At 47.0% G+C, this 14961-nt stretch overlaps 1 protein-coding gene and 1 long non-coding RNA gene across 6 annotated transcripts in view; one reads left to right on the plus strand and one right to left on the minus strand.

Moving 5' to 3' along the window:
- The first annotated feature begins 911 nt into the window (after positions 1 to 911).
- On the plus strand, positions 912 to 9970 carry LOC116566378. The gene is made up of 3 exons (XR_004275843.1): positions 912 to 1202; positions 2101 to 2161; positions 9730 to 9970. It is a non-coding gene; the product is annotated as an uncharacterized LOC116566378 (long non-coding RNA).
- A 2394-nt stretch (positions 9971 to 12364) lies between these two features.
- The window catches only part of CORO1C (coronin 1C), an 86827-nt gene continuing 84230 nt past the window's right edge, over positions 12365 to 14961 (minus strand). For all 5 annotated transcript variants that reach the window (XM_032300572.1, XM_032300591.1, XM_032300581.1 and 2 more), the window contains one exon: positions 12365 to 14773. In XM_032300572.1, the coding sequence (XP_032156463.1) occupies positions 14654 to 14773 (120 nt within the window). In that variant the 3' untranslated portion in view covers positions 12365 to 14653. The remainder of the gene's footprint in view (positions 14774 to 14961) is intronic.

Raw genomic sequence — 14961 nt, forward strand, 5'->3', positions numbered from 1 at the left:
CCTTCAAAGGGTTTGTAACTATGGTGCATTTCTTCTTTCGGGACTCAAACACTCTCTCTACAACCACAGCAGGGGCCCTTTTAGCTGCAACCAAGAGCCTCTCTAGGGAGCTGGACTACAGCTTCCACAAGGTCAAGCCCTGCTTATCTTATTTCTTCATCCTCGATTGGTTCATTTGACCAACTCTGGCACTCCAGACTGCATGCCCTGAGGTCCAAAGGCCAGCAATTCTAGGCTGCAGCCCTCCAGTAGCCCTTCATTCACTGGGGAGGCCGGCGAGTAAACAAGTCAACAGAACATTATGCCACAGTGACACAGCGCAGTCAGTGCCGTCCTGTGGTGAGCAAGGGAGGGGCCTCTCCTTCCATCCTGGGTCGGGGAGGGACGTTAAAAGAGGATCTTCCAAGGAGAAGTGGCACTTGAGGTGACAAGCCGGGTGGGCATCCCAGGCAGAGAGCACAGCAGAGGCAAAGGCTGGGAGGCCTGGGAACACCCAGACACTTCGGGAAAGGAGGGAATAGGGGACTCCCAGGGTCTGCCCTTCGACTTTGCGCCAGGCAGGGGCTCAGGACATGCATAGAAAGATATTCATATCTTGCCTTACACACAGGTTTTTTGTTGTTGTTTCTGTTTGTTTTGTTTTTAAGACAGAGTCTCGCTCTGTCACCCAGGCTGGAGTATAGTGGCGGGATCTCGGCTCACTGCAACATCCGCCTCCTGGGTTCAAGCGACTGTCCTGCCTCAGCCTCCCGTAGCTGGGACTACAGGCATGTGCCACCACGCTGGGCTAATTTTTTTGTATTTTTAATAGAGACGGGGTTTCACTATGTCGGCCAGGATGGTCTGGATCTCTTGATCTTGTGATATGCCCACTTCGGACTCCAAAAGTGCTGGGATTACAGGCGTGAGCCACCGTGCCTGGCCTGCACACAGGTTGTTTTAAAATGAAAACCAGAGACCCAGCATGTGCTCGCCATGGCAGAGTCTCAGCCACCTTAGGAAGCTGCAGCTGGAAAGAGCCAAAATCTCACCCCGCCCACAGAGAGGGAAATGAGGCCCCAAGAGGGGAAGTGAGACACCTAGAACCCAGGCTCCTCACTCTTCCCCAGCAGGTTTGAGAATAGCCAGCCTTCAGGGACAGGGGACTGAGAAACTCCAGACAGAACGAAGTCCGCCTGGAGGTCACTCTCTGATTAGCGGACGTGAGTTCCAAGCTGTCTGTCACATCCAGCCTGCCTTGTGGTTTTGTGCAGCTTGTGAGCTAAGAATGGTGGTTACATTTTTAAGTGGTTGGAAAATGTTTTGTGAAAACTGTGAAATTCTAGATTCCGTTTCCATAGATAAAGTTTTCTTGGGACACAGCCACACTCATTGGTGTATGCACATCGTCTATGGCTGCTTTCATGTTGCGGCGGCAGAGTTGAATAGTTTCGTCACCTGCAAAGCCTCACAACACAAACGTTTAACATTTCCTGAGCCTGTGGTCAATGCCAGACCCTGTGCTAAGTGTTTTGCGTTTATCAGCTCATATAATCCTTGAAGCTGCCTTCAGAAACGAGGAAGCTGGAGCTCAGAGGGAGAACGTGCCTTGTTCAAGGTCACACAGAGTAATGGCAGAGCCAGGACTCAAACCCAGGCAGATGGAATAAAGCTCTTGATCTTAACCCCTAGCCTGGGATGGTGCAGGCTGAATGGCGAGCTCAGGCACATCGGCAAGTACTATATGTAAGGAAAAAGGAGTGGCTTAGCTGCGGGTCAGCTATTTCGTCTGTGTACGTGTGTGATAGGATCTTGTTCTGTGGCCCAATCTGGAGCGCAGTGGTGTGATCATAGCTCGCTGCAGCCTCGAACTCCTGGTCTCAAGAAATCCTCCCACCTCAGTCTCCCAAATAGCTGTTACAGGCACATACCACCATGCCCAGCTCCAAGTAATCTATCTGAAGGTGAGACTGGAGCAGCAAAATTTCCTTCTCAGAGGAGCAAATACTGTTAAGAGAATTCTGGTGTATGTCATCTGTGTGAAGACCATAAAACCACATTTCACCACACCTGACATCTGTGAGAGTCAAAGATTCAAAGTGAACATGTTTCTGCTTCTAGGAATGATGCCCAGAAAAAATATTCCAAAGTGCCTTCCAAGACTGAACCAATGATATCTGAGGTAAGAGAAATATTGGGAAAAAACACAGACTCCCATGCTACGGAAATAAAGTCATATTTATATTGAATGCTTATAAAGCACTCAAGAACTGTTAGGCAAAAAAGAGAGGGTACAGAAGTACATAAACAGCATAATTCAAGTGCGCTTGGGCACGGAGAGGACAGACTGAAAGAAACGCTCACAGTGCCCACCTGTCTCTGGGTGGCATAATTATGAATGGCCTTTGCCTTTTAAATATATTTTCTTTTCTATATTTGTATATAGAAAAATGTATATAATGATGTCTATTTCACTTTTTTTGAGACACAGTCTCCCTCTGTCGCCCAGACTGGAGTGCAGTGGTGCAGTCTCGGCTCACTGCAATCTCTGCCTCCTGGGTTCAAGTGAGTCTCGTGCCTCAGCCTCCTGAGTAGCTGGGATTACAGGCATGTGCCACCATGCCCAGTTAATTTTTGTATTTTTAATAGAAACGAGGTTTCACCATGTTGGCCAGGCTGATCTGGAACTCCTGACCTCGGGGATCCACCCATCTCCATCTCCCAAAGTGCTGGGATTACAGGTGTGAGCCGCCACACCCAGCTATGCCTATTTCTTCTATCAGGAAACCAATTTCAAGCAGGGCAAGGATTTTATGGGCACCCTAGATGTTGAGATGGCTAGGCTTAATGCAGCTTTTCTCTCTCTTCTTCTGGGGTCTGTTGGGGGCAGCTCCTCCCACACCCTATTATGTTTCTTAGGGCTGCCCACCAAGGTCTCCTCTGCCCCAGCAATGGGGCTAGTCCTATCAATTCTCCAAATGCTCCTCAGCTTCATCTCCATGGAAGATTTTCTGGAGAGGTTCAGGAACCTGTTCAGACATCATAAACTAAACTCCTAAAGAGCAACTGATAACATAGAACAAGGATCAGAGAGCATATTCCGGAAAGAACAGGAGAGTAAATCTTTCTGGCCTTGTGGATCTGTCACAGAGATTCAAATCTGTGGTAGGGGAAAAGCAGCCATAGTTGGTGTATAAATGAATGCAGTGTTCAAGACTATGACATTGCCTTTCTCGGTCCAGAGCACATATATTGAGCCCTGACAAGCGCCAGGTGCTCGGATGAGCCACTGACAGTGTCAGCACCATCCCTGCTCCCACAGCGCCTACAGGTTCGTGGTCAGGTCAAAAGCCACCGCCAGCCAGGGACACTGAATGTAGGCAGGGGAAAACACAGGCATGGGAATCAGAATTGTGTCTTTGCTTTGAGCTTGCTGTGTGGCTGTAGGAAATTTGCTTGGGCTGTCTGAGCTCGCCTCATTTGGAAAATGAAGCTTTGAATGCTTAGAGTGGAAAGAGGCAAGAATTCAATAAACATCTGAGAGTAGGTTGCGCTCAGATGTGGGCACATCCCAACTGCCTCACCTCTGACTCCCTCAGTCCATCTTCCTCAAAATTTCAGAGCAAAATTTGCTTCAGGTCTTGGGATGCCAGCCCTCAATATATAAGAAGCCCCTCCCCTGCTCCAAGTACAGGATCTCACCTCCCTATGCAGGATTCAATGGATCCCCATTGCTTTTAGAACAAACACTCAAATCCCCAAAATGGCTGGCGCTGCCTTGACCTCTTTCTTCCTCTCCAGCCTCATCTCAGAACGCACGTTCCCTTGTTCTCCCTCTGGCATCCTCTTTTAGTTCCTCTTATGTCTCATCCTAACACGGGACCTCTGCCTAGAGCAGTTCCTTCTGCCTAGAGCCCTCTTTACTACTCATTGCCGGGGCAACTGCGACTCACTCTTCAGAGTGCAGTTCATGTGCTCCTCCCCAGCAAAAGCCCACTCTGACCATGCTGCTCCCACTTCATGCTCTCAGAGCCCTGTGCCCCTTTCCTGCTGGATAAATGTCTATCTCCTGGGAACTCCAGAAGAAAACCAGGTCTGTTTTGCTCACCATAGCACCTGGCACTGAGCAATAACTTCTGCTGACATTTATCAGGCACTTCTTCATGCCAGGCCCCGTCCTAGGCCCTTGGCATATATATATATATATATATATATATATTTTTATATTTTTTTGAGACAGAGTCTCACTCTGTCACCCAGGCTGGAGTGTAGTGGTACAATCTCAGCTCACTGTAACCTCTGCCTCCTGGGTTCAAGCTATTCTGCCTCAGCCTCTCTAGTAGCTGAGATTATAGGCACCCACCACCACACTGCACTAATTTTTGTATTTTTAGTAGAGACAGGGTTTCCCCATGTTGGCCAGGTTGGTCTCAAACTCCTGGCCTCAAGTGATCCGCCTGCCTCTGCCTCCCAAAGTGCTGGGATTACAGGCGTGAGCCACTATGCGTGGTCTACTAATTTGTTTAATTGTCACAACTGCCTCATGAGGTAGGTACTATTAGTGTCCGCATTTTATAGATTGAAAAAAAAAATGGTCCAGAGAGGTTAAGTAACTTGCCTAAGGTCACAGAACTAGTAAATAACAAAGTCAGAGTTTGAACCTGGGGTGTCTTATGACAGAGCCTGCGTTAAATCACAATAAATATGTTGAGTTACATGATTCCAGCTCCTCCTTGGAGACCTTGCCTGCTATGACTGGTCTAAGAGGACCCAGTGCTCCCTACTCCTCTCAACCCCATGTGAACTGCTTGGGATGTGGAACAGGGACTGCAATCAGCAAAGCTAATGGGTGTTAGGTTCCTCTCTACACTGGAGCCCAGTAGCGGGTTAGCCTGGGCAGCAAGGGCTGTTCATGGGTTGTCTGGGAGAAATGTGCCCCTGGTTGTAACTAACTGCCTGTTACTGTTGGAACAGCCCCATGTTAAAGCAAAATCATGGCTCACTGGGCTCCTGCTTGGAGCTCTGTTGCAAGTGGATCCTGAGCAACTAAAGATTTGGTATTCAAACAGCCTGCAACCTCCTTAAATGATCGTCCATGCACGAAACTCAGGCTTCCTTCCATTCGCTAGGGATGAAAATGCCTGCAGCCTCAGGGTGGCCTCGAGTCCCAAGCGGCAACACCACAGCCTGTACAGCTGCACGTGTGCAGTGGCCTATTTAATTGCATTTTGCTCCTTTGTTGTTTCGGGGTGGGGAACTGTTCCCACCAGTGACAAGCACAGCTGTAATAAAGCCTCATACCACAGAGACAAAGAGAGGAAACTGTGGGTGCCAAAGGCCAGCGAAACTCAGCTTCAGCCTGGTAATTGCCAAGCTTAGGTTGGTCAACAGTACAGTTATTAAAGAAAATGAAACATTAAACATTTGTAGAATCCCAGAAATATGTGGATAGGCAAGGACAATAACTGACAGGCCAGGTACAGCCTGAGATTTTAATAATGTATTTGTAATTTGCCAGAACTGTTATCCGTCCCCCACAAGATGCCGGCTTCCTCTGTGAACTTGTGTCTGCTTCCCTGAATATGGGGAAAACGGGGTGATGTCGCTCATAGAATCCCACCTGCCTTCGCAGTGGTCACTATCCCTCCCAGGCAGCTGAGGATCCCTGGTAGCGCAGGAAGGTACAGGTGGACTGGAGCCCAGCCACACTGCAAAGCCCGTTCCTTCCTCCAAGGAAAGCAGGAGTCTGGCTGGTGGTGCCGCTTGTTTCTCAGGGCAGTGGTCTTTTCAATTTACTCACAATGGGATCCTTTGTTTGAACTAAAGCAAAGGTCTCATGAAATAGAATAAGAACAGAGCTGCTCACAAGCAAGGCCCAGAAGGGAGGAGGGGAAGCCACACTCAACTGCCTGCCTTCCCTGTTCCCCTGCTGCTAGGGGGGCTCATGGGCTACAGCTTGCTGATTTGAATTATCCAAAGGGGAAATGGTCACTGTAGGCCTGGTCCTGCCAGGATTCAATTCTCTTTCTCAAGTGGGAACAGAGCTCTGGGGAGTTCACTTTCAGCCCCAGATTTTGGTTGCAAATCTGGGTGGCACTAGGAACCAGTTTCTGGGCTGGAGACTGCAGCATGAAGCCATAACTCCAGAGTGGAAGAGAACAGGGGCTCCCCAGCTCACTGGGTCTGCTTGGGCCAGGAGTGGCCAGAGCTGCTGGTCTCAGACCTCCTGGAAGGCCAGAGGGCAAACAAATCTTAGAAATGTACTCCAGACTCCGTGATTCTTCCCCAGAGGGTAGCGGCTGAAGGAATCCATGTCTCTGGCAGACATCCTCAATCACCTGGCCTCAAAGACCCCTTGAGAAGGGGGTCTTTAGGGAAGAGATCTTGGTGTTGTGTGAGGGGGCCAGGGACCTGGCAATAGGAGTCCTGGGATATTTCATGAAATTTAAGATCAGAAATGCAGCTGGACCTTAGGCATGGACTTGGGGAGCTCCAGGGACCCAGAAGCCCTTTCTTTACTGCATACCTGTTCTGCCTGCATGCTCCCTGGCTTCCCCAGGTCCCAGGCCCCCATAAAGGAAAACCCAGATCTGATGCCACTGATGATGGTTCCAAGGGGCTCATAGGTCACCTGGAGTTGACTGTGATCCAGAACAGTCTTATTCTGTGAGCAAAGTACTGCTGAGCAGATAATGCAATAGGTGCCCCCATCCCAGATAATGCCTATATTTTCAACTATTGAGTCATTTAGTAAGTACTGACTGACACATCATGCCAGATTCTTGGGATCCTGGAGAAGGAAACCAGTGCCTGTTCTCAGGAGGCTTATATTCAATTCAGGGAAGACAGTCAAAACTCCAATGAGATGACAGACCAGCTATCAGTGGTACTATGGTGCTACGGGCATTACTTATGTATGGGGATCAGGTGAAGTGCTGAGAAGTGCAGACACCGGAGGTGGGGAAAGGTTGGGCACTCCCGAGAGAACAGCACATGTGAAGCTCAGAGGCAGGATGCCTCCTGAACACAAGAGAACATCAGGAGAGGGTGAGGGGCGGCAGGGCAGGCAACACAGGGCCTCCTAAGCCAGTGGCGAGGATTTAGCTTTTATTCTGAGTAGAATGGGAAACCATGGAGAGTTTGAAGGAGTCAACGAGATTTTTCTTAAAGGGTTATACAATAAATATTTTAGGTCTTGTGGCCATCCAATCTCTGTTGCAGCTACTCAACTCAAGTATAGAGCAAAAGCAGCCACAGACAATGCCAGTGTGTTCCAGTAAACTTTGATAGACACTGAAATTTGAATTTCATATAATTTTTACTTGTCACTTTTGTTTTTCCCCCCAACCATTTAAAAACCATCCTTAGCTGTGGGCTACACGGAAGCTTCCAGCAGGTTGGAGTTAACATGAGCTTTAGTGTGCCTTCCTCTGCCTTAATACCCGCAAAGGTGACTATGGCTGCTGCTCTGAGAACGGATTCAAGTGGGTGGGGAAGCTGGGTTAGGAAGCTGTGATTGTTAACCCTGTCGACTTGATTGGGCAATGGGGTGCCCAAATATCTGTCACACGTTACCCTGGGTGTGTCTGTGAGGGTTTTCTGGATGAGATGAACATTTGAATCTGTGGGCTGAGGAAAGCAGGTTGCTCTCCCTGGGGTGGGTGTGTGCATCCATTCAGTTGAAGGCCTAAATAGCACAAAAAGGAAGAGTAAGAAGGAATTCCTCGCCAGGCGCAGTGGCTCATGCCTGTAATCTCGGTACTTTGGGAGGCCAAGGCAGGTGGATTACCCGAGGTCAGGAGTTTGAGACAAGCCTGGCCAACATGGGGAAAACCCTGTCTCCTCTAAAAATACAAAAATTAGCCAGGCATTGTGGTACATGCCTGTAATCCCAGCTACTTGGGAGTTTAAGGCAGGAGTATTGCTTGAACGTGGGGGCAGAGGCTGCAGTGGGCCGAGATCGCACCACTGCACTCCAACCTGGGTGACACAGTGAGACTCTGTCTCAAAAAATAAAAAAAAAAAAAGAATTTCTCCTACCTGACTGCTTTCAAGCTGGGACATCAGTTTTTAGCTGCTTTCCGATCTGAATTGAAAAACTCAGCTCTCCTGGGTCTTTCTGTTTGCTGACTGCAGATCTTGGAATTAGCAGCCTTGGTAATCATGTGAGCCAATTCCTTATAATACATCCCGACCTCTCTCTCTCTTCCTCCACAGACCCTATTGGTTCTCTTCTTCTGCAGAACGCTAATATAGAGGCTCTGTCCATGCAGAAATGATGGGGGCACGGACTAGGGAAGTCACTGTGGAGGTGTAAGAAGTAGCTGGGCTATGGACGCACTGTGAAACCAGAGCCCACACGAGTTGCTGGCAGCCTGGGTGTGGGATACAAGAAATGGGAATCAAGGAGGCTCAGAGGTGGAAGGGCATGAACTTCCTCCTGTAAACAACTTTTGGAGACCTTGACAGAAAAATCATTCTAGAAGTAAAACAGGAAACAGGCAGCTGGAAGTAGAGAAACCAGTTACAAGGCTGTTCGGACACTGGTCTGGTGTCTACAGGGGGAGGCACCTGGCAGGTGGCCAGATGCCCAGATGGGATCTCCACCTTGTGGCTTATGAGGCATTCTGAACCACTGCCTCTTGAAGACACTGCTCAGGATGTTACAAGCTCATTTTGCATTTGGCAAGCTGTAGGTGGGGATGGTGAAAAGCAGCCCAAGATTTTGTTTGCCATGAGGTATTATTACAACTTCAACAACCCAAATAGCATCTCCGCATGGAAATGAATCTGCAATAGCTCCCTGTCACATATGGGCACTTCCCAGTTCTCAGACTTCATCACTAGAGCCCCCAAGCTTGGATCTTGTTGCTGAACTCCCTCAGGGCACTAAGCATTAGCCTGAGCACCTCCCCTGGCTGGACCAGGGGTCACTTGCTGCACTACAGTTCTCTCCAGCCCCGTGACACTCGCACTGTAATTACAAGCTCTCACTCAGTGAATGCCAAGACAAATCTAACTCTACCTAGTGGGGGAGAGATTAGGAAATGGGTGATGAGAAGACACAGGGCTGTAGGGAAGGGAGCCCTGCTGCTGGGGGCCTGAGAGGCACCCAGTGGAGATGAGCCTGGACAAGCTTGGCAACCAGCCCCCTGACGGCATTCTGCAGCATTCTGGGGGCCCAGGCACCCTGTGAGATCCCTTTCCACTGTAACCAGGCCCGCTCCCTGCTCTTTCCTTTGGAGACACAGATAACTGCTCCTCTCTGGCAACCCAACTCTTTCTCTACCCCTACAATGGCCTGTGGGCCTTTGTCTGAGCCACTTGTCCCCAGTTCTGCTCCAAACCAACCAGAAGTCCAAAAGTCCACTTACTCTTTGAGATCCATGTGAGGAAGCTATTCAAAGAACAAAACTAAGCACCCAGTGGTGAGTGTCCAAGCTCAAGTGTGCAGATTTTTTCTGACAGCAGAAGAGACCCGTCTACTTGCCTTCTAAGTTGAGTCCTGAAGTGGAATAACTTTCTCCTCTGACTTCTGACCTGGGCAATGGCCCCAACACTGCTTTCCAGGCCCTCACCATGAAGCCTGTCAGGCAGCCGTGTGCCTCACTCTGTATCTGCCCCTAAGTCAACTCAGGCTCATAAAATATGCCCTCTTACCCATTTTCGTTCACATGCATTAAACTCCAACTACAATGAATTTGAAGGATCCCATCTGCCTCTCTAAACTCACCTTCTTCCACATTTCAGCCAATCCAACTGACTCAGTAGCCACCCTATCCTCAAGGATCTTGGGATGTGCATTCCCATCTCCCACACAGCCCTCCTGACACTCCCCACAGGGGAGCTTTCACCCGGCACACCATGGCCAGTACCGCCTAGCGAACACACTCCCACCCCACACCCCAAAGTTCATAGCTGAGGATAAGCCATTTGCTAGTGGACTCGGTTCTCGCAGAAGGGAGGACTGCTGCCATCTGCACATCAGCTGCCTGGGACTTAACATTTCACACGTCACATTTCAAACAGAGGCAGCAGCTGCAGCTGAGATTAAGCATATCAAAGTATACTTAGCCCTTACTATGTTGGAAGAAAACCTATTTCCCAGTTCCTGTGACCTTCATTTTCTGGCATATTGAAGTCTTATGTAATTTTTTATACAGCCAATCTGTCTTTTCCTTTGTGATGTATTCCATTGCTTTAGGACTTACATTTTTTTCTCTAATCTGAAGTGTAGATTCTAAGGGATTTACTTTCTTCTAAATAGAAAAAGAAAAGGTTTAACTGTGGACTCCTGTATATTGGTGTCCCTGCTGCCCCCACAGCTAACCAAATGTTGCTGTACCATTTCAAACACTGTCACTGATTTATGCTTATCTTAATAATTACTAACTTATCACTAATACATTCATTTTAATAATGCCTTTCTGGGAATAAATACATTTATAGGAAATTCATAAATTCAGAAAAATAGGATTAAATAGAAATTAGACACAACTTTACCTCTCTATAGAAATAACATTTCTGGTATTTATTCTACACATAAATATACAAAGCCATCTGTTCTGGGTGGCTTTACATATCTGTATTAGGAAGCCTAGACTTCTCACTAGAAGTTCTGATCCTGAATGCTCTTATGAGATCCAATGGACTTCACTTTCTTCCCCATCTAGCTTCTGAATGGATAAGCCAACTAACATTGTTTACTGCAGTGACTCCATGGGATAGAGAGCTGGTGAGAATTTCTCTGTAAGCACAGTTTTACTTTTTCTGCTGACATCAGCAACGCAATTCACTGTGGGGCACTGGGATACACAGATGAAAGTTGGTAGTGACATCCAGCACCAGAAATAATATACTTTCATGCTTCAACCTAGGTAGGTATCTTTTTTTAAACCCAAGTTGGAATTGACTCTGTTTTACTATTTTTTTAATGTTTCCTATTCAATACTCTTTTTAAATGACTTTAAATAACTAAACAGTATTATAACATATGAATGTGACAAGTAACTTAACTGATCCTCTTCTGCAGAGGTGATTTTTACTCTATTAATTCCTGAATATACCTCCCACTAGTTCCCTGGGACAAAATTCCCAGAGTTGAGAACCTTGGGTCTTAAGAAAACATTTAAGACTTTTGACACACTTGCCAGACTGTCCCCTGGAAAGGCTGTTCACCATGCACACACCCCCTTCTCGCAGGAAAGGACTGCCAGCCCTACATTCTTTGGCAAGGGACTTCTTTTAAACAAACAAAAGAGCACAAAGGGCACTGTCCAGCCTGGACATCAAGGGTTGCCCGTCTGAAGCAGGAAAGGTATACGCTTGGCGATGACTCACGTCCAGGACTCAGTGCCAACACTAGAATACTTAATGTGCCAGCAGAAAGAGAAGGGGCCACTTAGAGTTAACAGATTCTGAAGAGCCAATAAAGAGTTTTTCTGGATGCAGAATACCAAGTACAGCAAGGGAAGTGACCTTAAAAAAAAATGGAAGTTCCCCCCAGACGAGGTCTGGCTTGCTGTCTGGGGCAGGCATGCTGACCTTCAGGTCTACTGGCAAAGAATCGAGGTGGCCCGAGTGAGAAAACAAGTCGGTCATAAACAGACCACCACGCGCCTTCTGGCTGACCATTGGCACCTCGGGTCTATAGAGAGCCCTGCCAACTTCTACTTCCTGTAGCCACAGTGGACCAAGAACATGGCTGCCATTCTTCTCACAGGCTAAAGCAACTTTAAGGCATTTGAGGAAGGGGAGCTTCATGCTGAGTATTCATCATCTTCACAAACATTCAGAAAAAGCAAAGTGGGAAATTCTTTGCTACAATCACTGAAATGTCACAAGACAATGTCATAGTACAAAAGGGAAGCCCTGCAATTCAACTGACCCTGGAAACCTGCTGGAATAAAAGTCACAGCTGAGCCAAGAGAATTTTGCTTCTACTGAAGAAAACATGCTTTCAAAGGCCCTGTCAGGAAATCAACTCCCAGTCTACTAGTAACAGCGGCGGCCATGCAGCGAGGGCTATTTGTGTGGCCAGACAGGTATTCCTCTCATCTGAACTACATGGAATTATCATCCTCCTTTCAAGAAAAGGGACTGAAAAGGATTAGGAACCCCACTCCAGAACATACCACTGGCAACGGTCTGAGGCAGGATCCCAATGCCCAGGTCTGTTGAAAGCCAGAACACAGGGCTTGACTGGCTTGGAGACCTCACCTGGTCTCCCTTGCACTTGAGCTTAGCCACCCACATGCACTTCCCTGGTACTTACCCCAGAGAGGACTATGCCACCGGGCTCGTCCAGCAGTCAGAGAAGCTATGTCAGGCAGAGAGGTGGGGGCTGCCTCACAGACAGCCAAAGTGTGAAATAAACACAAACACATTTTGTAATCAATGATTTTTATCTCTGAAAATGGAAGCAAGTGTTTTGACAGAACACTGGCCACTCTATAAGAGCCGACCTAGGTGTAATTCACTGTCCTCTTCTGGGATGTTGTGGCTTTAAAAAAAAAAAAAAAAAAAAAGACAAAACAGGAAAACAATCCACAATGTTTAGGGTGCCTACTCTGAGCCTGTCTGGGCATTCATTCATTAAATAAGTCGTAAGCTACAAACTAAGATCAGGGGCACTTTCCCTCACCCTCCCCTTCTCTTGGAACCACATACTCTACGGTGTTTCACCATCAACAACTTTGTTTACTTCATTAATTCAGTATCAGAACCTTCAAACATTTCTGAAGCTCAGACACAAAGGTCCTCAGCAGATTATGATGATAAGGAAACAAATACAGGTTTGAATATAAGTCACTGTCATGATTGTTTTCTTTACATCTCATGATCTACTTCAATATGAAACACACAAATACACACACACGAAACCACATCAAACATTCAGATGCCCTGAAATTGTGGAGACAGCATTCCCAATATTGGCTGGATAAGAACACGGTACCTTTTCTACACGGACATTACTCCAAGTTCAGCCATCACCACACTCTGCCCTCACCCTGGCTCCCTGTATATAGACGTGTCCTGCCAGGCTCATGCCCACAACAGCACAAGCATGTGCAAGAGTTCCCTTCGTGGTCCCAATGGCACTACACATTTCACGTTCAATCACAGACTGCCCTTCCAAAACACAGGCCTCTTAAATCTTGTTTCCCAAGCATGCAATAGGAGAAATTGGAAATGGGGCAAAGTTCTAGCTAACCGAGGAATGAACAGGCGACCAGAGCTCAGTCTCTGAGCCCCCTCCGAGTCCAGGGAGGCTCTATGCTTTGACGCAGTCTTAGTGCAAGATGGAGAGGCAGAGCAGGTTAGTTGTGCAGAGGGATGCGTTTGTTCGCATTAAAGCTACAGCAGAGGTCTGCGTTCCTGTTTCTGCTTCACTCTCGATCATTCTCCTCGGTCTCAATATTCAATTCAATCGCACCCTCTGGCCTCGTCTTAGCTTAATGTGGTTACAGCTAAAAGGCAGGAAGGAAAGAAGGAATGGCTGGGGGAGCCCTGAGAGGTTGCAGCACATGTGAGGAAGAGGGTAGAGCAGGAGCTTTGTTGGTGGAAGGAGAGCCACTTCCTCTTCCAACACAGCATGGGGAGAGCATGGGGACAGCACGGGGAAACAGGATCACCCAGCACAAATACCCCCCTCCACATGCCCTCATTTTTAGTCCCCACCACTGCACTCAAGAGCTGGGCAAGCTGCTGAAAAGGGCAAGAAGGAACACTCAGCAGTACACGTCTTCCGGTCCCAGGCACCCTTGTCAAGTATTGACCAAAACCTGAAACATGATGTTTAACGCAATGAATGCAGTAGATCCTAGGTGTGTGACAAACTGCAGAAACACATGCTAGTTCGGGTTAGATTATAATCATCTGAAACACAGGATAACCAAGAAGCAAAATTCCATTCTGGTACAAACACTCAATTTCTAGAAAAGAGAAAGGAAAGGAAGAAATACGATAAGAGCTTTTTTGATCAGAAGACTCCATGAAATGAGAAGGGTGGTACTACGAATCCACGTGATTTTTCAAGTCTTCCTGTTGTACAGTCATCAAGACCTTTGTGCTACAAAGGAGTCAGCACCATGTGGCTACTGCTCTGATTGTTCTCAGATGAATGTTTATACAAAATAATATCTTATCTTCATTTAGTTTATAAACATACACGGTGCTGTCCCTTTCAAATTAAGGAAAAAAAAACCCACACAAATACTGCAAAGTAGCAAAATACAAAGGAAAACAAAGCTACTTTTGGTTTTGGCAACATTAAAAAAGAAAGAAATATAAAAAGCAATGTGGCATTGGTCCCTATATATTAAAAAAAGGGGGGGTAATTGGGCACGACGCAATCAGAATTAGTTTGTTTTCTAAAATTCAGAATGTCTGTGATTTTAAAAGTAGCACTTTTTTAAAAGTTCAACAAGTCACATAACACTTAAAACATCAAAAAATCTTTCTGATAAAAAGGTCAGCTTTTAAATCACGTTTTGTTAATTTGGGAGACAAATTGAGTTCTTACTGGAATGTGGCCTATCGCTGGCTGACAAATCTGAAATGGAATGTCTCCAAATGGCAGTGCCTCCCTTCCGCCCTCCCTAGGACCGCACCAACAACCAGCTCCCAAGCACAAGTTCTTGCTCCCATTTTTTGTAGGGGTGGGGTGGGAACCTCAGGCTGCTATCTTCGCCATCTGCTGTTCTAACTTGGAAATACGCTCATCTTGATTGCAGATTGTGTCTTTTATAGATTTGATCTCTTTTAAAATCTCATCCAACTTGGCTTCATTTTGCTAAGAAAACAAACAAAAAAAGGAGGCAGTGACTAAAATGCAGTAAACAACACAGTTCAAAACTTGTAAGATATAAAATGTAATTTTCTGTTTTGCAAACGGCAAGTCACAGTCACCAAGCTGAAAAGAGAAGTCAAAGCCCTACTGCACCTGGGGCTTTGAATGTAAATGAGCACTGGCCAATCCAT

Source organism: Sapajus apella, unplaced genomic scaffold (assembly GCF_009761245.1).
Source record: "Sapajus apella isolate SASKATOON/1434 unplaced genomic scaffold, GSC_monkey_1.0 scaffold2, whole genome shotgun sequence".
Taxonomy (NCBI): Eukaryota; Metazoa; Chordata; class Mammalia; order Primates; family Cebidae; genus Sapajus; species Sapajus apella.